We start from the raw sequence: 26484 nt of genomic DNA on the forward strand, positions 1-26484 counted from the left end.
AACCAAAATAATCATCATATTTTTAAAGTTTTTAATTTTTATGTTACCAACATAGTTAGCTCTATGGTTCTAAAGTAGGTTACAAATTTTAATATTATGTGGAAAAATATGTTATAACTACGATGTAAATTATGTATAGATTATACCACACTGACACTTTACTTTTTATTTTTTTATGATAGCACAGATTATATTATTATAATAAGTAATAACAGACAACTGTTGTCTGTTAATATTATTGTATACAGTATACCATTATTGCCATTTGATAAACAACATTTCGAATTTCGATTTCAGAATTCAAATTAACTGCCGTCGCCTAGTGCCAATTGTTGTTACTTGTTGACCAGTAAAGTTGACCGTCCGTTGTTAAAAATTATCATCGTGGTCTGTAGTCTCTACTATTATATACTCACTATTGTTTTATAGCCAGTACTGAGTACTTAAGTCTCGTCGTAAAGTTATAAGTGCGTAAGTCGTGACTCGTAGTGCACTTGTACCTTCTGCTAGGTATTAAATGTTTTTTATTTAGTACCTAAATTATTAAAATATAATGAATTATTGTATTCAATATTTGTGGTAATCACTAATCGGTAAATAATATAATTAATGATCGTCTTGTACTACGATAGTACGATATGATTGATTAACCTTGCGGATTTGATTTAAGGCTGTCCGGGACTGATTACGATTTTGACAAATATAACGGAATTTCGGGGGCAGCATCTACAGCCTTCATTTAACTCCTTGAACAACAAACTATATAATCTGTGTTTGAACCTTGCATCAATCGTTATCTTAAATCTTATGTTCCAAGTGAGTACAAAAAAACAAATTTGATACAACTGTCTAAAATTAGTCCATACTCTATAGTCTACTGTATTTTTGTATCTTGGTTCATACTAAAAACTATATATAGACATGTCAGCAAGTAGCACTTCATCTTGGTCAGACAAAAGCGAACAAAAAGTTTTCAAATGTAGTGCAAAAGCGGCGACAAAACACCCATTTTCCATACTTGTAAGACTTGAGTTATAATGATTGTATTTTGAACATGTAAAGTAATAATTTGAACAATTTTTTTTTAACTAGATGATTGGCAATACTAACTGGAGTACTCAACTGACAGAAGCGTTAGTTGAATATCATGAAAACAACCATATTTCTAAAATTCAAGTACACAAGGCACAGAGTGTAAAATCAGCCCTTTCTACACTGTCCAATGTTTATGCAGATCTTGTAATTATTTTGTTGGACATAAGTAAGAATGATTGTTTAGTTGATGTAAGTTAATATCTATTTTATTTCCCAATAACTAATAATTCTATCAATAGTACCTACTAATATTTAATTATTACTATAGGTAGAAGTTAATTTATTAGCCTTAGAACCAGCATTATTATGTGGCAGAACCATTTTAGTTAACCCAATAAACAGTGTTAAGCGTAAAGATATGGGAGTTTCTTATGAAAATATTGACAATCTTAAAAGAAAATATAACTTACTTATTATACATGGAAATATAGAGGCAAGTATTTTTTTTTAAAAATGTGCGTATTTAAAGTATTAAGTAATTTATAAATCTATTTGTTTCAGAATTACATAAGTAGAATGTTTTTAGCAAGAAGAATCATGGTTTATTCCTACAAAATAAATAAAAACGGTTTACCAAATATTTTAGAGTTTAATTCGGTTGATATGTAGACTAGTAGACTAGCTTTTTTATATAATTTATAAGTGCATTACAAATAAACATCTATGTAAATATATGTAAAGATTTTATTTATATTTTTTCTACATTTATATCTCAATTAAATAATTAGTTAGCCACAAAATAATAAAAACAACTTTAGTTCTTGCTTTATTATATTGGAGAACTGCTGAATCCTCTATCGGCGTAATGTTTGGGTAGAGTACGGTCTGAAGTTCTTGGAAAACCTGGATCTCCTGGCACACACTGAGAACGAGATTCATGTATTCTCCATCCTGATTTTCTCTCCCAAGTCTTCACATAAAAATAGAAATGTTTATTTGATCTTAAGTTTCGGAGGTAACAGTTATTACAGATATTCAGTTATTATAAATTAATATGAATAATTTATACGACTTATTTTAGAATCATTAAAGAATAGTTAAAAATTATCAGGGAAAGAAAATGTTAATAGAAAAATGAAAGTATATAAAAAAAAAACTAATTTACAATTAAACTATGTAGTACCATTGATTATAAATACTACTAAATAGTAAATAGTATTTATAACAATGGTAGTACATATAGAAACTTAAATGCTGATTTCTATCAAATTTTAACTAAAACTTACATTTGTGTTGTAAAGAACGTAGTATGTACCAATATAAACAATAGTGAGTCCCATCAATAATTTGCCTGTTACAAACCGTACATTGAAAGCAGTCCTTTCGCCCTAAACAGTAAAAACAATTTAATTAGTTATTAATTTATTGTACATAAATATAACAAATAGTATCCAAGACATAATTAAACATAAATAATACTAGTAAAAAAGGGAACATATTATATATTTATTTAAAACAGTAATCAATTAAAACTTACATAAATTTGTATCACACAGATCACTAAACTAATTTAATTAAGAACATAGATTATACATATTTATAAACTTTAATCTTGTAACTTTCCTTGAGTGATTTGGGACACAATGCCACATAAACGTTAAACTTTTATAAATCTAGGTAAGCAGTAATATTTGGTAGTGTCTGTCTGTCATGAATTGAACATCAATATAATTATTTTAATGTCCATCATGATCAAACGTGATCATTATATTAGTTTGGTGACTACAACCAATTACATATACCTATTATTGAAGTGTGATACCTTGTAATAAGTAACCTACTAATAAGTACCCTACTAATTGTAGTTATAAAAATGTCGCTAACCAAAAAATAACTGAATCGACATTATACATATACAAATATATAAACATGTTAAATAAAGAATAAGTTGTTACATTTTCTATTCAATTTTTTTAAATAGTATACTTACAATTTTTGGGACCAAAAACTCTTGAAATAGATTCATGGGGGCTCTGAATGCACGTCTAATTGGATTGTACAATTGTTCGTACATTTCTGGGACAGCAACCGGTTCATCATGAGACAAGTGTTGATCATGTAAGAATTTTCTACGAAAAGCTCTTTCTTCATCTGTCATGTTAGTAAGTCGTTGTCTTACAAATCTATGTCTTCCTTCCAAATCTATAGGTAATACACCACCGGTTTCATTGGATGGGCCACTAGGGGTCACCGCCGAATTGCTACTATAAAATCTACGAAGAGCATTCATTTTGTAATTTTTCAAAAACCCTTATAAAAACTGAAAAGTATTTTCAAGAAATTAATAAAATATAGTCAAGGCACATAAGTAGATAGTTGATAAGAATATGACGGAAAAATAAAAATTTATAAAAGGTTATTGAGATAAAAATTATCATATGCCACTAATGTGGCCAACAATATTTTGAAAATGTAATCAGACTGGGCAACAGAATATATTTATCACACATACTATCACTGGGGAAGAACCATGGTATGCAAGTATGGTTACAAATCCATCATGGTTTCTGTTTAATGTTTATTATAATTTATAGTATCAGTGTATCACAGAAGTGCAGAAGTACAAAACGATATTTCATTTACTCATTATTTTGATTTTTGAATTTCGAAATCTAGGTAGTACGAAATTACTACATCAGTCGTTAAGTGATTAGTCGCCTAATCTCAACTCGCCTCTGTAGCGATAATATCAATATTCTGATCTGTGTGGTCGACTGTCCAGCTACGAGACTCTTGGCCATTGCAGCTGCTGTTATTAGTCCGTTCGTTGAGAACGTTTTAATGTGGCAATAACTTTACATTTCCAGTTATTAGCTGTAGTTGTTGTCAATGGTTTTGCGGATTTTGTTGTCTTGACATCGGTGCACTGGTACCTATATCATCATTCATCACGAGGACTCATCATGGCCGAGCGTTGGAACGAAACCAGTTGCAATGCACCAGCTGCCGATGTTGCCAATTTCAGAGCCGCTGGGCCGTCTTCAAACCAATCCCCAAGGAAGATAACCAGTATCGCGCAGATAGGTTTCTCCAGTTATGGTGTCAGTGGCACATCGGCAACATCAAATACTTACGTTTCTCCAGTCACACATTTTGAACCAGTGCAAAGATTTGAGCCGGAGGTTGAACGTATTGCCAAGCATATTCAGAGTATTTGGGCAACTTGTGAGTGTGCTCAACATAATACTGTTATAGACAAGTTTATTGTTGTTACTAATATTAACTTAAACTATGTTAATTGTATACCTGAACAATTTTATTTTAGTTGAAACAATTGTATGTATATAAATAATTACTGTTGTTTGCAGGGAAACAAAGTAAAGTCTTAACTGATACACTGAGTAGTTTTTTTAAATCCAGTCCCGATCCGTACACTTCCTTATTACAATTGATAAATATCATATCAGAAGACAGACTCAAGGGTAAAGCTAGTTCAATGGCTCATACAAGTAAGTAAATTCAACATTAATTTTAAATTACCTAGTCTATTTTATTAAAACAATTTAATTGATTACAGTAACGGAAGAATTTTACAAATGGATAAAATATAATGAAAGTGAATATGAACATGTTTTAACTGAGGAATTAAAAATTCAAGCATTTAAAATGGTACTTGAAAAGAAAATAAGCCCGAACACAATAAACACCATTGTTAAAATTTTCAAGTGTAATACACGTTTAGATTGTATGGAAGAATTAATCAGAGAATCGATTAAACAAAAAAGATTTAAAGAGGTAAATTATTAATATTTGATAATTAAAATATTACTTTACTTAAGTGCGATAGCAGAATATAATATTTTTAATTTAATTTATAGGCATGTTATGCTAGTATGAGTTTGAATATCCAAGATAGATTTACTGTTGAAGATTTTTTACTTCCATTGTTTTTCATGAATTTGGTATGTGTAACTGAAGAATTTTTAGTGACCACTAAATTTCAACAAACAGCTTTGGTAAAATATCTTGATGATTTATTAGTAGAAAATGACGATTGCTTATACTTCTTAGCCAAGTAAGGATTTAATTTTTTTAATTTATTTAATATATATTTTAATAATCTATTGTGGTCCAATATTCTCAATAATTGCAAAATATTATTTCAGTCGCCTAAATGTTACACAATCAAATAATAATTTTTCTAATAAAAGTCAAATCAAGACAAATCTAACAAGGATAATGAAAAAATATAACATTCCAAATGATTTGGCTCCTAATGTTACTAGACAAAAGAAGAAGGGAGCTTTAGTATACTTGTTTCGTCGTTATCAATCTGGTGCTACTGGTAAATCACAAATACATGTTTATGTCTAAACAATTAGGGGTGCACAAAAATGAAATTTTTTTTGATATATCGATACATTAATAAATTGGTGTATAAAATATTGATATATCAATATGTTTTTAAATACCTTTAATAATAATAATTAATAATTATGTATCGTGTATGTAGTTAAAAATTGCCATTTATTAATTAAAATAAATAATTAATAAATATAAAATTTCTTAATATATTTTTTTAATTTTTTGACAAAAAAATAATGTTTTACAAAATAAAACTCCAGTGTACTTTTGATTATCCGCGTAATAGGGTGGCTTGACATCCACGGATAAGCTAATTCCGTGGATAATCAGGTAAATTCAAATTGAAACGAAAATTCAATAATTAAATTATTTAAAAATTATAATTATGTAACTCTTGTAATGTTATATATGAAATATATAAGTAAAATTAAATAAGAACTCCTTTTATTTTTATTTTTTGTGTTAACCAAACGCGGGTTGTACGTTAATTGCATTTGATCATTTACATAGTTTGCTCTACAGAAAACCGTGGATAACTATGTACTCACGGACGCTGTGTAGAAATATATAATGAATGCGCAGAAATGAAAATAGGTCGATATATCACTGTATAAAATATTGGTTCAAATTTTTTGATGTATCTTAACCAAAATATTGATGAAACAATATTATTAATATATATGAGCATGGTGCATGCCTATATACAATTTTATCATAATTTTTATTTAGGTATTCATGCATGGAGAGAAATGGCATTAGAATCAATTGGCAATGATGAAACAATGATGTTGGAAGTGGTTAAGATGTTAGAACATTTTGGAGACATTCAGGAGTGTATTTATTTTGCCCAGTTATTTGCTATTGACCCTTTGTTATTGCCACCAACCATACAACAGGAGTTACTTTTCTGTGAAAACGCGTAAGTTAAAACTATATATATGTACTTTTCAAACAATTTATTAATATATTTATATGTTATTGATTGATAGGAGTGCTGGTATTGATCTATCAATACCAACTGAAGAATACAATACTACAGAATATCATGACTTATCGTTGCCTGATAAACAAATACATATAATTGATTGTGCATCAAAGTTTAATGAATTTTTAGATAAAATTAACATTGAGTTATTTGATGCACATTTGGATGTTTTTGGTTTGGACTGTGAATGGAAACCAGAACTGACAAGTGATAAAAGTGATTTAGCATCCATTCAGCTAGCTACTATTGATTCAATTTACATTTTTCATTTACCACAACTGCAGCCAGCTGAAAGTTTTAAGCTCCATTGGCAAGAATTTTCTATGAACATATTCAGTAATATAAATATATTAAAATTAGGCAAGTACGCATGAAATATTTATCAATATTCATTTAAATATTTTCATAGTATTATTATTGTTAAGTTGAGATTGAATATGAATTCATATCATTTTCATTTATATGGTGTTATGACTTAATAAGTTAAGATTTTTGTTATTTGTGTATTATTGAATTATTCATTACTATTTTAAACTACTTAGGTTTTGAATGGAAAGGAGATGCGTCAATGATTAGATCTTCATTACCAATTGATAACATACAGCTCCACGGACCTGGATTTATTGATATTAAGTTGTTATGGAAAGAACTAGAGACTAAATGGAATTTTCAGCTTCCATTTCAAAGTACATATAAATTCTTTATAAGTTCTACAATTTTATATTTTTCCTTAAAAGGATGTCAGCTCATTATTTATTTTGTCCCTCTGACCCACCCACCACGTAGAAAATTTGCTTTTAGCAGAACAAACCTCGTGCTGTTAACTTTATTATTAGAATAAATTTACCTATTCTCAAACTTCAAGTTAAGAAAATTATTTGTGTTTGTACATTGGTCATTTTATTTTATTTCAATATGTAAGTTATGTGAATTTAAAAATACTCATATCTAATGTACAAATACAAATAATATTATTAACTAAGTTTGATAATAAGCTAATTCAATTTAATACTAAAGTTAGCAACACAAGATTGATTCTTCCGATTGCAAATTTGCTATGTTGTGCATGAGTCAGAAAGAGAATATAATAGTGTGCTTCATGTTTAATTTATTTTTCAGGTCCAAATGAAGACATAACCTATAATAGTCTTTCGGATTTAGTGAAATTATGTTTTGGAAGGCCATTAAATAAGACTGAACAATTTTCAAATTGGGAAAAAATACCATTACGGTCAAATCAAATTAAATATGCCGGTAACTATACTGAGGGATTTTTTAACATAAAATATTAATTTTTCTTCATTTTTTTGTGTACTTAATTTAAAGTCATAACAAAATTATATTTTTTTCTATGTTTATATTTTATATATTTTTTTTCGTTTTCCACTTACTGATTCTTAACAAAAAATTAATATATTTTAAGGTATATTGTTTGATTTTTTTTAATATTTAAATTTTGAAAAGCAACATTCAACCATGCACTAAACAAATTTGAAACTTGTGTGCATAATATTATATTGCATATTATGTCATATTCAAGTTTATATTTTAAATTTTAATTCATTGGTTATCAACTTTAGAGTTCGGTGCAAAGTGATTGACTAATATTTTGTGGGATATCGCTATGCTACTCCAACTCTGACTCTGCTCATCTAAACTTTAAATACTTATAAGTTATAACTAATAAACTACTAGTTTGAAAATCTATTTTTTTTAAATTAAGGCTTTGACAACTAAGGTCATTAGCCTGCTACTAATGGTGGAGGAGGGTACTGTTGGTTTGAACATGTGTGTGTATGGATGGCAAGAATTTTGTCACTCACCCATCGGGGAACTATTGACACCGGTCGGTGTGTCACTCAGAGCACATTTGTGACTGAATTCAAACATCGAGTCAAAAATTATATTTTATACATCAAAAAATATTTTTAAAAAAAATTAACATGAAATGATAAATTTATGTTGTTACAAAAAATAAACACTTAAAAATGATAATAGAAATACTATTTTTATTTTCAATTATGTTACTTGTTAGTGGTTTTCAAAATAATATGTATTTTACGTTAAAATAATCATCCTATATAATATTAATTATTTTTGTAAATAGATATATTTCTAAACTAATCAATAATTTAGATACGCAATAGCTTTAAATTAAAAACATTTTATTGAACAACATTATTGCAAAAAAGTTGACTTATCAGTTAAAAACAGAATAATATTTATATTTAATTTATTTAATTTTCAGCTCTAGATGCTTATTGTTTATTAGAAGTTTACAATTTATTCAAAACAAAATGTGAAACCAGTAATATTCCATTTGACGAAGTGTGTCAAAAAATATCAAATAATGACCATCCGGATATGATGAAACCTAAGCCAAAACATAAAAAACATAAATATGTATGTAATAAAAATATTAAATACATTTAACTAATTATTAAATGTCTATAATATGTATCATTGTATCATCTGTTTATCCATACATTTATTTTGATTTTAGAAAGTGCCAAAAACTAATATAAAATCCAAGTCACCTCATACTCATGTTTCTTGTGTAAAGCATTTCAAATTGCTGGTACCATACACATTAGAGAAGTTAGCTGAACGTTTACGTAAATGTGGTATTGATACTTCCATTGTTGAAAGATCAAGAATAAACGATTCCCATTACATAGTTAACTCAATCAAAACTAACAATTTACATTTTATTGCTTTTGGACATGCATTTTCAAAGGTAAGCCTATTATATTTAATACAAAAAATAGAATAGTATTATAAATTAACTTTTTTCCTTAGGTAGCAGAACAATTACATGCTGGCCAATGTTATTGTGTTCAAAATCATAACTTGGATGACCAAGTACAAGAAGTGTTGAATTTTTTCAAAATTGTTGTTAAAAAAGAAGATTTGAATAGCCGTTGTCAGGTAATTGTTTAATTGGTAGAATAAATATTTAAACAAATACCAAGTACAGGGATTTTAAATCGTTTTAGGTAAAAAGCTAAATTTAATCTTAAAAGTATAAAGTGTAAATTGTATTACATTTTTTGTTTAAAACCTAATTATAAACTAATAAAATACGATAAATACTATTTAAATAAGTTTTAGTCTTGGTCACAAAAAATTAGGGTTGCCCCTTGCAGCCCCATTGTTCATACCCACTGTTGTAACTATTGGTTCTCAACATTTTACTGGTCACGCTGCTTTTACGTTAATTTATATCATCTTGTATCATAAATAAATTGATTATAAAAAATATATGTAGCCTTACAATATAAAAAAAATTTATAGCATATTATAAATAGTTTGTATGATTTGAATACCACTATCAAAAACTGCTGTTAGGCGCATGGCGAGTAGTGTTCATTCTTTGTGCCTGCACCATTGGGGATACAGATTAACATAACACGCTCTGGTGAAAACAATTTGTACCTTCTGATTCGGTGTGTATAGATATAGTTTTATATTGGTTATTTTACTTTTTATAATAAATTAATTTTGGTATCGAAACTTTATACGCTTTTATAGCTAACTGTATACGTTGGTAAGTACAATTTCTACTAATATTATCAAATACATTTCACTTAAAGGAAAATATATGTGAAATGTCGGGAAAATACGTACAATCTCCTGACTTGAGTCCTGACTCCACGTAGGGGGAATACACCTAACCATCAGTACGATTGGCGTCGACAGCGCTCCCTGTGTTAATCTGTCTTCCCAATAGTATTATAATTAATGTATTATTAAAATTGTATTAATTTCAACTATCATTTGTCAATTATCTTAACATGATGCAATTGACCACTATGACAATGTTTTTACCATGGATTTGTTAATTATTATTTTTATTTTTTAACAAGGAACACGTGATTTTAATTCTTGCTTACTGGCATCAACACTCCATAACCAGCCTCTGTGTGTCCCCTGATATCACTTTATTATTTTAAAATTTTGTAAAATAATTTCTTATACCGATATAGTAGTTTTTGATGCAATAATGCAATATAATAACCTAAATAAATAAAGTATTTTATTTTAGTAATAGATACTAAAAAAATATTAAACTGGAATTTATGTTCCCTTTATTTACAATTAACTACTTTTACCAATTACAGTAAATATAAAAAAAGTGTGTTTTTCATCTTCATCTCTAAAAATATTATATTTTTACATTTTTATTGTTTCAGATTTGTAACAGTGACAGTTATGAGATAGTTAGCAGCTTGGTTATGAAACAAATTTATGATTCAGTTAAAATAATACAAAATCAAAGAGCTGTTAGATATAGACCACCTTCTATTGATGAAAATTATGAAGATGATAACTTTTATGGGGATGAAGATGACTCAGATGAAGGAACAAGTGCTCCAATAAATGCAAAATGTTTGACCAATAATTCATCAATTCCAGAAGAGCCTCATAGTAAACTTATAAGTGGTTATACTAATGGAAATTCAATGATTGATGTAAATACTAAATAAGCCATAGCATTTATATAACAAAAGGCAGTGATAATAATTGTTTTTAATTATAACATTTCAGGTGAAACCACTATCGGCCGATATGTTTAATGACCAAAATCGTATATTTTACATTTGTAACAGTTGTGGTTCAGTTAGGTGGGATAACTTACAATGGGAGAGTGCACTTGGTAGTAGCTTAGGAATGAAGTTTAAATGAATTATAACATTATTAGTTATTGATAATATGTAAAAAATAAACATTTTCAGTATAAATTTGGTATTTTAAAATAATAAACAAACTCAACTTAGTTATGACTAGCCTTTTAATTTTTATAGTTCCATATAATACATTTTTTCCTGTATAAGAATTTAGTTTTACCTATAATTTATTCAAAATAAAAATTTATTTGCCCAGAGACCAGTTTTTGTTAGGCAATATATGCCTGTTACCCCCACTGAGTATGCCCGCTGTGTAGTGAAGCTACGTCCCTACACTGAAGTCAGCTGCCAAGGCCCAAGTACGATATTATTTCAATCAGAGTAGTTTTCTTAATTTCTTCTTATATAATCAAATTTTAAAATTAACTGTGATCGTTTTATATAATTTATTACTTTTTTTATAAATATATAAATTTATGTTGAGCCTTTTTATGTGATTTTAGTAGTTTTAAAATGTGTCAACTTATATAATATCATGTAACATAATTAATAAATTATAGTACTTTGTCAGTGTTTACATTTGGTATTTATATTTATTTTTTCCATGTGATAACAAATTTCAAACTAACCATTGAATATTGTAAAAAAAAATTGTAGTATTATAAAAATACTTCAGTTTTATATATTATGTATATTGTATATTATCTATACTCTATACTATTATATAAAGAGGAAAGATTTGTTTGTTTGTAACGAATTAACTCAAAAACTACTTGACTGATTTCAAAAATTCTTTCACCAATAAAAAGCTACATTTATGGGAAGTGTCATAGACATAAATTTAGTCCGATAAAGTGAATACATAATTAGTTATGAATAATTAAAATAACCGTGTAAATTGTATACCTATATAATATGGCACGGCATCTGTTGGGTTTCAAGCTACCGGCAACCTGACCTTTTCCTTTTGTGTGTTTTATCTGTGTGTAGATATGTAATACTTCTATACTAATAATATAATATTCTATCTCTATCCCATAAAGAGGAAAGATTTGTTTATTTGTAACAAATAAACTACTGGTCTAATTTCAAAAATTCTTTCACCGACGTCACATGATAATAACCAGATGAACGGAAAATGCTTACTGAAGAGTAAAGAGAATATCATACCTAACTGCAGCTATAGGTACACTTTTAATTTAAAATAATCACAACAATAACTATATTAACGAAAAAACCAATTTTTAATAATAAAATGTTGCAGATACTAACACCAGTTTACAGATAGAGTCTACAATAAAATATAATACATCATTTTTAAGATAAAGTCAAAATGTCAATTACTTTTATAACTATATAGTATAGTTTAATCTCTTATATTTTAAATCTTAAACCTACAGTTTAAAATATTTGGTGCATTGTTAAATTAAATTTTATTATGATATAAAAGTATATAAAAATGATTAAACAAATATTATATATTATAATATGGTTATTGATACCTATGTCAAAAAAGTGTTACATAATTATATTGAAATATAGGTATATGCCATATATTGTTAAAAAATGTATATGATAAGTGTTATGTATTTAGTTGGCATGGGGCTTTTTTTTACCATATTTTGATATCGGGGCTTTTTTTTCGAATACCCATGATGTACATCTATTGGCAATTGAATATTGATAATAACAAATGTTAGGTTTTTGACATGTATGTATCACACCTCATACAATTCAACTGTATGAGGTATTCCATATGATAGCATGAAGTTACTAAGTAAGTATAGTTACTTAACTTATAAGTTAATAATGTTAAAATAATATCTTGCATATCAATATTATTTTTTCATTACCTTTTGCTTATAATTAGAAGATGAATATCAATGGTCATTACATGAATTCATCAGTCCTGCCTTAAGGTTGTGTAATTTTTTTTTTTAAAGTAGTATATTTATCACAATCAATTTTGATACATTGATTTATCATTAGAGCTCAGATTTCGATGCTAATGCATCTTTTTTTCTGAAATACTTGACACTTGCAGGACGTAAATGTGTATAAAGTACAAACTAAGCTGACAATGAACTATTTAGGATTCATTTTTTAGGTAAATTTCAACCTATTTCTAGTAAGTAGTAATATTACAAAAAAAATGCAAGATAAATACACATATTGTACTAAAATAATATAGGTAATCTGGTATTTAAATTAAAGAATTCACAAATGTCTTGATTTTCGAAAAAGAAATTCCTAGGAATTTATATTTTTTTAGTATTTTAAATTTTAACTTTCTTACATCATAAATACATATTTGAAAGTACATTTTTTAGGGGTTTTAAATGCATTTTTCTATATTCATAAGGGCATTTACATCCGAGCCCTATTTATCATTGAATTTAAATTTAAAACATCTATTACAGTGACCCTTTGAATGACTGGGTACATTTGAAATCTAATATATAGCAGAGCGCCTTCCTGGGTTTTTATTTAAAATGCAACAAATAGCGAAATAAAAATAATAATCATGTATTATGTAATTGTATAATAAAATGTACAGATTAATAATTAAGCTATAGTGCGACCAGTTAACATGGGATCAACCGGTTTTAGACGGTTCTCTGGTCATTGTCTCAACTTGGTCGCACTATATTTTATTATTATTCATTTGATAGATGAGGAGCCATACAATTAGTTGTATAACGCAAAAGTTGTAAATTTGTCATTAATGTGGTTAATCGTCTATAGTGTCGTTCACTGTATGCCATTAATCCTTGTAACTTTTCTTGATTAATAGTCAATTTTCCCATCATAATATCTTCCAGCAGAATATTTAAAACAAGCTGAAATACATTTTCAATTATATAATTAAAATTAAACCGTAGACAAATAAAAAATGTTGCTAAATACTTGTGCTGCAAGACAATATTTTCCATTGTTATTCCAATCAACTACATAATTCAAAAGTCTTTCTTTTTGTTCTTGATTGATATTTTGAAATACCATATATAAATCTTGCCCTTGGCCTTGTTTAGATAAAGCTACAAAAAAGGAATAGTTCAATATTTATTAATAAAATAAACTTTAACCACTTGATGTAAACAAACTTTGTATTATTTTAAGCGCGGTGTTTGGCCTTTCTAATGTGATGGACATTTTAAGTGCTGGTAACAATTGTTCATTTTGTAACAAGTTTTGTAATTGTTGGTCTTGTAACGCTTTAGTTTGGCTAGCAGCTGCTTCAGAAATTCTCACTTCTTCAGTACGATCATGCCAAACAACTAATCTTGAATCAGTTCCTCCAGTCACCATAATCGAACCATCATCCACAACTTGAAAAATTATTTTTAAGTAATAACTATAGTAACTAATAACACTCATCATAAAACAAAAAATGTATTTTTCTTACTTGATAAGGCCCACACTTTAGAAGAATGTTTGTCAAGTGTAGCAATACATTCACTAGTTTTTAGACACCAAATTTTAACTAGCCCATCACCTCCACAACTAGCTACTTGAGTACCATGATTTAAAAAACCTCCTTTTAATACTGATGAATCATGACTCTCCAGTGTCTAAAATGTATTGGGTATAAATGTATACATTTTTAAAATGTATCAATTATAAATTCATTAATTTTTAAAATGTAAATATTTTTTCTTTTTACCTTAAGACAAGAATAATCAGCCATAGACCATATTTTTAAAGTAGTATCTGCTGATGATGATAACAGCACTTGATCTATAGGAGAAAAACGTACACACCATACCCCTCGCTTGTGGCCTCTGCATACTCCAAGAACTGATAAATCATTTGCAGACCATATCTATTCACAAAATATATAAATAATGCTATTTAGTATTTTGTAATAGTCATTTAGAAACCAATTGGCTATTACTTTAATTAATTTATCCTGAGAGCCAGTAGCAATTGTCTGATAGTTAGGTGCTATGCAAATACTATTTATTTCTTTTTCGTGTCCAACTTCAGTTAATTTGACGCTCAAAATATGTGGTTCATCTTTTAAAAGGCATTTATTAAAATATTAATAAAATATTTTTTACAGAATAATTATTGGTTATTTCTATTGATTTATACCACTTTTGAATGTTTTTGGGAGTTTCCAAAGTTTTAATGTAGTATCTGTACTGGCAGAGACAATAAACTCTAAAGATTTAGAAATGGCTACTGTATTTACTGCACCTGTATGGCGGGATCCAATAGCAACACATTTAGCTGTCCTGTTTACATTACAATATAACCATACTCTAATGCAATGATCCTAAATATAAATTATTTACAATAATAAAATCTGAAAGATAATTAAATTAATCAGTTAATATCTTACTTTACTGCTGGATATTAGGAAGTTTTTATAAGAAACTAAACATAAGACTGTATCTGTATGGCCCTTTAGCCGTTTACAACAAACTCCCAGTTCAACTTTATCTATTTCACAATTGTCATCACTTTCAACTTTTTTTTTATGCCATGGAAATATGTATATATCACAGCTGTTAATAGCCACAGCTAAACTACGACTGCATTCATTACCCAAAAGTGCAACATCAAGAATTTCATCGTTTGAACCAATCAACTGGAAAAAAAATAATATTAATTTTAAATTTAAAAATATTTTAATTAACAAACCGTTAGTTTAGAATGCTGAGGTCCAAAACTTTGTAATGTAATTGTATTATCAACATAACAAATCGCTAACGTAGACCGAGTTTCATTAAAAATCATATTAGTTATGCTTTTTGTAGATTTTATAGATTGACTATCAGCATTAGATTCTTTAAAAATGGGAACATTATTTTTGACATCCCATATATGTAACCCGCCTAAATATTAAATATTATTAATAATTAACATAGCATAGTTAATAAGTTAAAGAAATGTAGCAACCATTTTCTCCTCCAACAGCAACACAAACACCATTAGGAATGACATGAGTATTTTTTAATTCATTATCCAAATCTTGAAGATAAAAGCCCTCTTCAGGTAATACTACCATTGTTTCCAAACAGTCATAAAGGGCTACCATTTTTAACTGTAATCTTGATTCTAGGTCCCATAAAATAACAACTTTGTCTCTGCCACAACTTTTTAAAAAACAATATTAATATAATAATATAAAAATTGAAAATTAATTATTGTCTTACACGATTATTACCTTATAAGATATTGTTTTTTGTAGAATGCTATTTCTGTTACAGTACTAAAATGTCCTTGTAATTTAAATAAATGCTTCCCATCATCACAACTCCATACATGGATTTCGCATTGCATATCAGCAGCAAACAGCCAAAATTCAGAATTTGGTTGTTGCAAAAATTTTAGGGCACTTATATTACCTTGGGCTCCATGCAATGCATATAAACAATGAGCTTTTTCTGATTTCCACAATCTTATAATAGAGTCAGTTCCTCCAGATGCAATTATTTGATCACTAGTAATTGCTAATTTCATAACAGGACCTTTATGAAGATGACGCCACGATTTGGTTAATTTTCTTTCTAAAAATCAAAATGTATTAATAATTTTACTAAATATATAATTACTAATTGTTATTTTACCATTCCAATCCCATGTGCATAATAAACCACTCTTGTGAGAAGTAATTAGATTTTTACTAGTCGGATCTAAAGTAAATGTAATTACAGAATCAGTGCACTCATCTTCTTCATCTTCTTCATCACCAGTTTTAACAGATCCAGTACGTTGAGGGATGGTATCAACTAATGTAGTTGTTTCAATATCTAATATTGATACTCGAGGACCACATTGACATAATAAATTATGACCATCTGGGGTCCACTAAAGAGTATAAAAAAATTATTTATTTAATGTATTAGTATTTTTAGTATAGACAACATAGATAAAAACATTTATGATGGATATTATATTCTTATAATTTATATTTTGTTTCATGAGAAACTATTTAATTTCAAGTTGGTGCATTTAAGAAATAGTTTAGAAGTATTTTAATCCTAATATTTCCGAGAATATAAATAAAAAACAATTAAAATGAAGATGACAGTATTACTATACTCTGTTTCATGAGAGAATGTACACGTTTATTTGTCCGTTGCTACGCATCCCTCACCATTTTCGCCCGTTCGGTTAAAATTGTTAACTTTTTGGCCGGAAGACGGCAACAACTCTCCGCATACGTAGTAGCCAGGCGGTAAATAGTTGGAGAAATTTGACCTCTACTGTCACCGACGTCAGTCGAATGCACGGATTGTGTACATTCTCTTGTGGAACAGAGTGTACATTTAACACAGATTACATTTTGAATAAATTACAAAATATTAAGATTTTGTCATAAAAACATAATAATTTATTAAATGTACCAAATTGGTAATAAAATGTTAAAGAATACAAAAAAAAAAAAACATTCTAAATATAAAATATATTGATGAGACATAATATTGTTCTTTTTAAATTATTTAATTAAAAACTAGATTATTTATATTATTAAAATGAAAATACAAATTACTTCAATATGACCTCCAGTATAAAATTCTTTCTGCACATATTCAGGTTTAAATCTGTAATATAAATATAAATAACATAATAAATAATACTGTATTTTTATAATATCAAATATTGTAATTGAATGTTTTGTATTCAACTCTTAAAAGTTTTTATTTGAATGTGGTTCCAGTCTTAATTATATTTAAGTAATTATGTTATTTTTAGAATATTTTAGGTAAGATGATAATTTATTTGTCAAAATTGGACTAATTAAGTAACTAGTATATTAAGAAATGTGAGTAATGAGACCAACAAATTCTAATAGGTAATTAGTAATTAATAATTAGTGTTTACTGTTTAAACTTGTGGAAATAAGTAACCTACTGCAATAAAATATACAGTACCTAATTTGGATTTAAATCAAATCATCTATAAGTAAAAAGTAATAATAGTAAAATAGTTGTATTGTTGTAAAACAACTATTTGTTTACAAAAATTATGTCTAACAAACCAGTCAGACTAAGATGACTAACATGATACAACTACAAACCAACTTGGCATGCGCCATGCACATAAATACATAGTTAAATATTGACTGTAATCGTCATTTAAAAATGTATAATATAGATTGTACAGAAAAACGAAACAGGACAAATCTAGTCGTATAAAACCGTCATAGTATAGACATCTTTAAATGTAAAATATATTATATAACTTACATTTCTCTTAACTTAATTGACATATTTGTCAATCGTCGGTAATCGTCAACACGCTCACACAGGAAAATAATAAATATAACTGCACTTATTTACTAAATTCATGAAAGTAAGAATAAAAAACTTTTCAAATTTTAGCACGTGTTCTAATTTGTGCGGCGTATCGTGCCTGTGCCATGATATTTATTGATTACTTTGATAGTTTGATAAGCGTTTATCAATTTATCATAAATCGTTCGTTTGTTTTGCTACAATCTATGGTTATAATAAGATGGTTAATGGTTACTGTGTTTTATTAAATGAGCGCGCATAAAATGTTAGAAAATCGAAAATTATTCGTTCGGAATTATATTTTGTTATTAATTATATTTAACTATTCCGTTTAAAAATTAAAACACACATTTCGGAATTGAATTTTTATTGAATTATATTATGACTTTGGAATAATAATTCGTTTGAAATATATTATGTTGGAAATTGGAATTTGGAAACGTAATTTTATGGATAATATATTTTAGGAAAAAATTTAACGTTGAAACTGGAATAATATACTGAACAATATTTTGTTAGAATCGTATTTATTCAAAAACTTATTTTCATAGAAATTTTTTCGATCCAATATGATACTTTACAACTATCAACGATCTAAGTATAATTTCCAAACGTACACGTTTTCTCGAAAATTCATTTCCGACAAAATATATTTTCAAATTTATACAAGTCATCCAGATATTATAATATTACAATTCAGAAAACATATTTTTGGAATTTTTACTTTCTGACAAATGATTTTCAATAAGACTTGCTTCAACCGATGAAGACATTATATTATTATACTATACAATTTTATAAACGCATACCAAAAGGCAAAAGCACAGACATTTTGAAAAAATATTTGACTGATTCATTAGATATTTTTTTAAACAGATTCTTGTGTTTGTTACCACCGTTTGTGGCAGTAAAACTGCTTCGTTTTTCTTCAACAGTATCTTGTTCGATGGGAAAGTGAATCTAGTTGGTGCATTCGGATTTACACAATATTGCCGCCATAAATAATATAATTCTTATATTATCTATGATTGCCACCCCTAGGTAAATATAAACTTTTATTAATGAGAAAACGTATTTTTAAGTACTTATTATAATTACTAAAAAAATAAATCATAAAGACTGATACTAAACAATAATTACTGTAGTTATATTCCTTATTCATAAATTGTTCTAATCTCAGATATATAAAATATTTTATATATCTGTCGTTCTAATCAAGAAAATTGTTAAAGTATAATCTATCACCATTTTTTCGAATAAATTTGCTCTACCAATTAATTAATATAATTATTGTATAGATATAATTAGGTTCCATAAACAAACTATTGTGTTCCATTAAATTTAAATTATATTATTATAAAAACAATAACAACAATCAAACTAAAAAATGTATAATTAATATGAGTTTTTATTTTTTAAGGTTAGATCACTACCAAGGTGCTTCAAGTGTGCATTTGTGAACTCACTGGCACACTGGATAATAATATTGTTCTATGCTAAGGCACGTTCCGTAGGTACATAGAACATGGTAGGTATAAAGATAGATAAACCATAAACAAATTACAAAATAACAATTCACTAATTATTAACTAAGTCAATCTTCAGTCGTGTTTAACTTTTTCCTTATACTTGTTTGCCGGCTTTTCGGTATTCAGTATTTCAGTATTTATGATTTTCTGTTGACCAATTTCAATTATTCATTTAGTTTAAACTTAAAAACGTTGAAGTTGAACCTGAAAATTCAAAGTAGTCGTTGCCGCTGCTTTTAATATTACTACAAGGCACGAACTTAAAATATAATGGGTGAAGACAAAGGTAGCGTTTAAATGATGATTATACGTGAATAGTTTATGTTTAATATGATTAATTGTATACTAATGTAATTTTAATTTGTAATTTAGAAACAGAACGTGACAGGGACCGAGGAGAACGTCAGAGAGAACGTGGGGAAAGAAGGCGACGTTCACGATCTAGGGACCGTGAACGTCATCGCAGACATCGATCAAGGAGTCGTGAAGGTCGTAAACGTAGTAGATCTAAGTCGCCTAAAAATAAGTCTAGACGTAGAAAGCCATCACTCTATTGGGATGTTCCGCCACCAGGTTTTGAACATATTGCACCTCTTCAATATAAAGCCATGCAAGGTAAGTTATTATAATTTTCAATTAAATAGGCAATTACATAGTTTAAAGAATCAAATTATATTAGTAAGTAGCTCATTATTGGCAAGTATATCACTTGTAGACATACCATATTGTAATTAGATATACCTATTAAATAACCTGTTATTAAGTTAATGTATTTGGGCATTGTCAGAATAAAATATTTAAATTATTATTCATTTTATTTTATGAAAATCTTTTCCATATTTTAGGATATTTTAGATCGAAATACAGTAAGTACCTACATAATTGTAATATGTTAATTAAAATGATAATAGCAAGGTAAAAATATAATTTATACATTTCAAGTTATACATTTGAATAATAAAAGTTTTTTCTTTATATTATTAATAGTTTTTAAATAATATATACCTAGATACATACGTATGTTTAATATATTGGTACAAACTATTACAAAATTGGTTTCCACTTCTCTCATCTTAGATGGTTAAAATTATATGAACAATATTTAATAAGTTATAACCATATATTATCTTTAATTGTGGTTATGACCTAGTGGAGTTTTTTTCAAAAATAGTTTTAACTTATAGCTTACAACCAATTATTAAATTTAATTATTAATGCCTAGATAAATGCTTAATTGTTTATTTTATGATTTAAGTAATAGGTACAAAATACTTCTTATTGCACTAGATATTAATAAGCTTTCTCAGTAATTTGTATAATACATTATGATATCTAATTTTAACAGTTGATTACCAAACAACAAATGCAAAGAGCAATGATTATGCTATAATTTGTATTTCCTAGTCAGTTTTTATATACATTTATACTTACCTATATTATAAAACCTATTTAAGATGATATTATCATTTAACGTCAAAGTTTTTATATTAAGACTATAAAAGGTTTTAGAGACATAACTGCTAACTAAAAAATTTAACTCCAATACTGCTAAATAAAAAATATATACATGATCCTTATTGACTAGTTTCCATTTTTTTAAGCTTAAGTAAATTTACATAACAGTATAAATGTGTGATACATCCCTTCCAATACAAAAAATCATTTTATTTTTATATTATGATTTTTAAAGGTTTTATACTTATTATCTACCACTTGTTGGCACTAAATATAAATGTATACATCTTAATTATAATTATATTATTAATAAAAGTAAGAAGAATACTTACATTTAAATAGACACTTAAACATAATGTTATATATTATGTACTTTATATGCCTACATTAAGAATGTTTGCCCTAATCATTCATGGGTCCCAAAAAGTAACAATTTTGGCACATTATTTATTATATATATAATGATACCAATTATAACTCTACACAAATCATATTTTGTTCAGAACCGTTTTTAATAATATTATTTTTTGAAGGGTTAGTAAAATGTTCAAATTAAAATTATTTGAGTTTGTTTTTGTTTAGCTGCTGGACAAATTCCTGCAAATACAATGCCAGATACCCCACAAACAGCTGTCCCAGTGGTTGGATCTACCATCACAAGACAAGCAAGACGATTGTATGTTGGAAACATACCATTTGGTGTTACTGAGGTATTATTGTCATTACTTATTATTTGTACACTGTGTCTAAATGCCTGACCAACATTTACATGGCTATTTTCTATAGGTTTATTTTAATATAATATTGTATTGTAATAAATCATAATCATTGTAATGAAAGTACTAAATATGGTGGTATTTCATTGTCACCGTATTCCATATGTCTGTGTTCAGAATTTTAATTTTCTTGTTATTTGGTATATTAAATAATATTGTTTAGGCAAAACAATTTCATTAGTCATCATTAATCATATTTGAATAACCTATTATATGTATTGTGGTTGGTAAATAATTGGTTAGAAAATAACTGTGCCCACTAATAATATCTTTCGCATTAATTTCCTATTCTGGTTTAAAATCTATAAGCATTTGTTTTACTTGACTCAGTTACAATTAGATGTATAAACATATACAGGTAAAGATTTTTCCTCAATTGATTTTTGTCATCAGATAAGTTATAACAAATTAGAAGCTTAAACATTTCACTGTTATTTAAATATTATAATTTCTATACAAAATTACATTTTCTAATAAGTTTTTTCATGTATATGTTGGTAAAAATTGTTTTTCTTGACCAAAACGCTTGAAAATGTAATTCAGAATCCCCTTGTAGTATTTTTAAAAATATTTATAAATATCAAAAGTTGGTACATAGGAATAGTTTCTTTTTTTTTAAATTTTTTATTATGTAATTATTTAAGTTGATATTATGATTCATGAAATCAAATATATACCTAATATACTATATTGTGCCTAGATCATATTATCTGTATATATAAAACAGTAAGCTGACTGACTGATCTATCAATGCACTGCTCAAACCATTGGACGGTTTGTGCTGAAATCCACAATCCTACCTCAGGTAGATTGTCTACCTGATAATATACTGTTCACATAACCATATGCGAGTCTTACAGGCAACGCCACGCGGATGGCTAAAAATTAAAATACAATATGATTTTGCTTCCATAATATGCACAGCGAATTATACCCAAAAAGAGTTAATTAATCAACATATCAGCTAGTATTAGTATATAATCTTATTCTGAAATAATATTTAATTGTATTCAGTTAATCAGCCTATGTAAGTTGTTGACACTTGTCAGGAATATATCTTATCTAACTGATCTTAGTTGGGCGTCTAAACACAGTGTTATTTGTATGTACTACAAATTTACATATTTTTAATGTTTTTTAGGATGAAATGATGGAATTCTTTAATCAGCAGATGCATTTGTCTGGATTAGCTCAAGCTGCTGGCAATCCCGTGCTTGCGTGTCAAATTAATTTAGATAAAAATTTTGCCTTTTTGGAGGTATATATACGTTGCATTTAATAGAATTATCAAATTTAATGCAAATTACAATTCTATTGAAATATAGTTTAGGTCTATTGACGAAACTACTCAAGCAATGGCTTTTGATGGGATTAATTTCAAAGGACAGAGCTTGAAAATAAGACGTCCACATGATTATCAACCAACACCTGGAATGACGGAGAGTAATCCGGTGACAAACTATAATTCTGGAATGACATTAGACATGAGTATGGAAACTTTTATTTTATTAAGGATCAAAACATAATTTTTATTGTAATATAATTTGTTATAGTGAAATATGATTCCAGTTCATTTGGTCTTGGAACAGTTCCAGGTTTGTGTTATATCCTTAGATAATATTGTATATTATTTATGATGATACCTATTTTATAAATAAATAATTTTACTCATTAATAATTGTTGTTTTGTAGATTCACCACACAAAATATTTATTGGAGGATTACCAGCATATCTTAATGATGAACAGGTAAGTCATTTGAGTAGTTACATATTTAGCCCTTTATTTTTAGCGTAATGGTCCATCATTAGCAGAGGTACATTAGGTCAATACCAAAACATGGAATGAGAAGAAGCAAAATAGTGCTAATTTTTTTTTTTTAATTTTCAGCACATAAATTTCAGGTTTTATTTTTGTTTTTTTCAGAAAATATATTCTTGTTTTGTGTATTAAAATATAGCAGTTTAGATTTGCAGGGATCTGGGGTATTTATTTAGGGTTGCCGTAAGAACATGGATTCTCCTTGCCAGCCTTTTATTGACTTTTCATTATGCTTGCGATACATTTACTTTTCTTTCTGTCTGAAAACAAATGTAAGTAAAAAGTGTTAAAAAAAAACTTTTAGAAATTTCAATGAAACAGTCTAAAGCTAATAATTGTTCCTCTGCTATACCCCTTGCCCCTAGCTAGGGTACTTGGTTGAAAATGAAACTCTGATACAACTGCTTCCTCGGTCGCCTTGTCCAAATCGACATACAGGCAAGTGGTGTTTCGGAATATTACATTGGTAATTATTGTTTATGTTTCATAGGAACTAAACCGTTCTATATGTTTTCTTGAATAATGTGAACGCCTAATAAGAGTAAATCAAAAATCTTCTCGTTATGTAGTATTAAGCACAAATGTATATTCTTAATATTATAACCAGTTAATAATTTCTAATAATAATAAATAACTAATTTTATTAAAAAAAATAATGGTTATTCAATTTCAAGTATATATATTTAAAAACGAATGAACTGAAATTTGTTTTAGTAAATAAATTCTGAAATTATTCTATAAATTTGATTGGTGGATTTTTATGGTAAAAAAAAATGTATTTAATGTATTTGGGAAATAATATTATTGACTATACATACTAATTATAAACTATTCAGGTGTATTAGGTAAACCAAATTAGTTTAAAAAATATAGTTCACCTTAAAGAATATTTATTATTAAGTCTACTTTATTAATATGATAATTAATAAAATTGTATGATAAATCATAAAGAACGGTTGTAAAACAGGTAAATTAAAAAAAATATAAAACTAAAAGTGTATTATAAATTAATTCAATGTTGTACAGGTAAACTGTTTAAACTTAATTTTGGTTTAATATATTATATTATACTTTGATATTTTGAATCTAAAAAGTATGTTTTTTATCTTTAAGTAAATTGCATACAGTAGTTTATTCTATACATTTTTCTTAATTAAGTCAATGACAGTATGTGAGCCCTAAACAAATACTCCTAAGGGTAATTAGCATCCAACAGAATATAATAGGTTTGAAATTAATTATGTGCATGATGATAGGTGAAAGAGCTACTTACATCGTTTGGTCAGTTAAAAGCGTTCAATTTGGTTAAAGATGCTGCCACTGGTTTGAGTAAGGGTTATGCGTTCTGTGAGTATGCCGATGTTGTGATGACTGATCAGGTAAAATACTTTACTTAATATTCAAATAATAGTACCTTTTAAGACAATGTTTACAACAAATATTAATTATTGAACTTTTGTAAATTTAGGCCATTGCTGGTTTGAATGGTATGCAATTAGGAGAAAAAAAATTGATTGTGCAAAGGGCCAGTATAGGAGCTAAAAATCCTGGACTTGGGCAAGTACCTGTTACGATTCAAGTCCCTGGACTTACAGTTGTTGGAACTGCTGGACCTCCAACTGAGGTAAGTGTTTTTTTTTAATAACATAAAGTAAAATTATTCATGAAAATATTTATAATTATTTGCAGGTTTTATGTTTATTGAATATGGTAACTCCTGATGAACTTAAAGATGAAGAAGAATATGAAGATATTCTGGAAGATATTCGCGAAGAGTGTAATAAATATGGAGTTGTTCGGTCACTAGAAATTCCACGACCTATTGAAGGAATTGATGTGCCTGGATGTGGAAAAGTATTACTTTTGTGTTTTATTAATTTCTTATAAAATCAAATATAATTGAAAAATGTTGTCTTTCAGGTGTTTATAGAATTTAATGCAATTCCTGACTGTCAAAAAGCACAACAAGCTTTGGCTGGCAGAAAGTTCAACAACAGAGTTGTGGTTACTTCTTTCATGGAACCAGACAAATATCATAGACGAGAATTTTAATTACCTACAATACATTTTACCAATACTGAAATTATTTGAATTTTTATGTTATAGAACATCATCAATAATGAATTATGACTTAAACTAGTTACATTAATAGCACATCTTATTCTGCTATATATTCAAAAATAATTTGATTGAATTTGTTTTATTTACTGATTTTAGATATAATAATGTACTGGTCCAAAATAGATAATAAATAAGAATACTATTACAATATGTTTTTTTTTCATTGCAATCGGTAATAGATTGTAGATAAGTTAGCTTATATACATGTAACTAATATACACGTTCAGTTCATAACTATTTTAAATAGAAAAAGGATAATTTTGTAATGCTTCGAGGTTATTATGAAGAAGTAATGTTTCATATTTACAAAAAAAAATAAAAAAAAGTTTCCTATTTGAGAGACTTGGATTAATAATTGCTACCTGCTCATTTCTTTATAAATTATTATAAAAAATTCAAAATTATAGGTGCTTTTTAATTTTATAAAAAAAGTAGAACTTCCTATTAATTGTATAAAAACCCATTTTTCTTATATTATTTTAACTTATACAGTTGATACATTAAACAAATTAAACAATTTCAT

At 27.3% G+C, this 26484-nt stretch overlaps 5 protein-coding genes across 7 annotated transcripts; 3 read left to right on the plus strand and 2 right to left on the minus strand.

Annotated features, from left to right (window-relative positions):
• Positions 1-99: 99 nt before the first annotated feature.
• Positions 100-1769, plus strand: LOC132944355 (uncharacterized). 3 transcript variants are annotated; one of them, XM_061013656.1, is made up of 6 exons: positions 100-593; positions 671-816; positions 896-1020; positions 1093-1284; positions 1364-1528; positions 1597-1769. In XM_061013656.1, exons 3-6 carry the CDS (start codon positions 922-924, stop codon positions 1702-1704), a joined length of 564 nt encoding a protein of 187 aa, XP_060869639.1. In that variant the 5' UTR covers positions 100-593; positions 671-816; positions 896-921; the 3' UTR covers positions 1705-1769. The 3 variants fall into 3 exon arrangements, with proteins under 3 accessions (XP_060869639.1, XP_060869637.1, XP_060869638.1); XM_061013654.1 differs by having other exon boundaries at positions 107-593; positions 920-1020; XM_061013655.1 differs by having other exon boundaries at positions 107-510; positions 920-1020.
• LOC132944356 (uncharacterized) lies at positions 1762-3431 on the minus strand. Its single transcript, XM_061013657.1, has 3 exons — positions 3026-3431; positions 2322-2423; positions 1762-2005 (listed from the first exon to the last, which is right to left on the minus strand). The coding sequence occupies exons 1-3, from the start codon at positions 3323-3325 to the stop codon at positions 1865-1867; spliced, it is 543 nt and encodes a 180-aa protein (XP_060869640.1). The 5' UTR covers positions 3326-3431; the 3' UTR covers positions 1762-1864.
• Positions 3432-3633: 202 nt separating this feature from the next.
• On the plus strand, positions 3634-11592 carry LOC132944353 (exonuclease mut-7 homolog). The gene is made up of 14 exons (XM_061013652.1): positions 3634-4260; positions 4404-4544; positions 4613-4830; positions 4914-5110; positions 5202-5380; positions 6130-6319; positions 6390-6745; positions 6928-7071; positions 7505-7639; positions 8634-8788; positions 8889-9122; positions 9185-9313; positions 10579-10857; positions 10934-11592. Exons 1-14 carry the CDS (start codon positions 3999-4001, stop codon positions 11069-11071), a joined length of 2757 nt encoding a protein of 918 aa, XP_060869635.1. The 5' UTR covers positions 3634-3998; the 3' UTR covers positions 11072-11592.
• Positions 11593-13523: 1931 nt separating this feature from the next.
• On the minus strand, positions 13524-18391 carry LOC132945380 (transducin beta-like protein 3). The gene is made up of 14 exons (XM_061015104.1): positions 18213-18391; positions 17516-17567; positions 16590-16830; positions 16187-16529; positions 15919-16115; positions 15661-15854; positions 15359-15607; positions 15109-15292; positions 14909-15030; positions 14678-14836; positions 14420-14585; positions 14118-14342; positions 13921-14051; positions 13524-13853 (listed from the first exon to the last, which is right to left on the minus strand). The coding sequence occupies exons 1-14, from the start codon at positions 18233-18235 to the stop codon at positions 13671-13673; spliced, it is 2469 nt and encodes an 822-aa protein (XP_060871087.1). The 5' UTR covers positions 18236-18391; the 3' UTR covers positions 13524-13670.
• Positions 18392-19766: 1375 nt separating this feature from the next.
• LOC132945088 (splicing factor U2AF 50 kDa subunit-like) lies at positions 19767-26109 on the plus strand. Its single transcript, XM_061014715.1, has 11 exons — positions 19767-20075; positions 20162-20404; positions 21827-21954; positions 23162-23278; positions 23346-23508; positions 23574-23615; positions 23713-23768; positions 25097-25219; positions 25309-25464; positions 25530-25694; positions 25761-26109. Exons 1-11 carry the CDS (start codon positions 20060-20062, stop codon positions 25890-25892), a joined length of 1341 nt encoding a protein of 446 aa, XP_060870698.1. The 5' UTR covers positions 19767-20059; the 3' UTR covers positions 25893-26109.
• Positions 26110-26484: the final 375 nt, after the last annotated feature.

Source organism: Metopolophium dirhodum, chromosome 5, assembly GCF_019925205.1.
Source record: "Metopolophium dirhodum isolate CAU chromosome 5, ASM1992520v1, whole genome shotgun sequence".
Taxonomy (NCBI): Eukaryota; Metazoa; Arthropoda; class Insecta; order Hemiptera; family Aphididae; genus Metopolophium; species Metopolophium dirhodum.

What these genes read in the sequence shown, in the direction of transcription:
- LOC132945088 (XM_061014715.1), top strand. An exon ending in AAAATTTTGCCTTTTTGGAG is followed by an intron (nt 23,279 to 23,345) that starts GTATATATACGT and finishes ATTGAAATATAG; the next exon opens with TTTAGGTCTATTGACGAAAC. An exon ending in CTGCTGGACCTCCAACTGAG is followed by an intron (nt 25,465 to 25,529) that starts GTAAGTGTTTTT and finishes AATTATTTGCAG; the next exon opens with GTTTTATGTTTATTGAATAT.
- LOC132944356 (XM_061013657.1), bottom strand. Translation starts at nt 3,325, where the DNA reads ATGAATGCTCTTCGTAGATTTTATAGTAGCAATTCGGCGGTGACCCCT. An exon ending in AGTTTTTGGTCCCAAAAATT is followed by an intron (nt 2,424 to 3,025) that starts GTAAGTATACTA and finishes TTTACTGTTTAG; the next exon opens with GGCGAAAGGACTGCTTTCAA. An exon ending in ACGTTCTTTACAACACAAAT is followed by an intron (nt 2,006 to 2,321) that starts GTAAGTTTTAGT and finishes TTTTATGTGAAG; the next exon opens with ACTTGGGAGAGAAAATCAGG.
- LOC132944355 (XM_061013656.1), top strand. Translation starts at nt 922, where the DNA reads ATGTCAGCAAGTAGCACTTCATCTTGGTCAGACAAAAGCGAACAAAAA. An exon ending in AGAATGATTGTTTAGTTGAT is followed by an intron (nt 1,285 to 1,363) that starts GTAAGTTAATAT and finishes TTATTACTATAG; the next exon opens with GTAGAAGTTAATTTATTAGC. An exon ending in TTATACATGGAAATATAGAG is followed by an intron (nt 1,529 to 1,596) that starts GCAAGTATTTTT and finishes TATTTGTTTCAG; the next exon opens with AATTACATAAGTAGAATGTT.
- LOC132945380 (XM_061015104.1), bottom strand. Translation starts at nt 18,235, where the DNA reads ATGTCAATTAAGTTAAGAGAAAT. An exon ending in CTCAGCATTCTAAACTAACG is followed by an intron (nt 15,608 to 15,660) that starts GTTTGTTAATTA and finishes TTTTTTTTCCAG; the next exon opens with TTGATTGGTTCAAACGATGA. An exon ending in AATATTGTCTTGCAGCACAA is followed by an intron (nt 13,854 to 13,920) that starts GTATTTAGCAAC and finishes AATGTATTTCAG; the next exon opens with CTTGTTTTAAATATTCTGCT.
- LOC132944353 (XM_061013652.1), top strand. Translation starts at nt 3,999, where the DNA reads ATGGCCGAGCGTTGGAACGAAACCAGTTGCAATGCACCAGCTGCCGAT. An exon ending in TAGTTCAATGGCTCATACAA is followed by an intron (nt 4,545 to 4,612) that starts GTAAGTAAATTC and finishes AATTGATTACAG; the next exon opens with TAACGGAAGAATTTTACAAA. An exon ending in TGCTTATACTTCTTAGCCAA is followed by an intron (nt 5,111 to 5,201) that starts GTAAGGATTTAA and finishes ATATTATTTCAG; the next exon opens with TCGCCTAAATGTTACACAAT.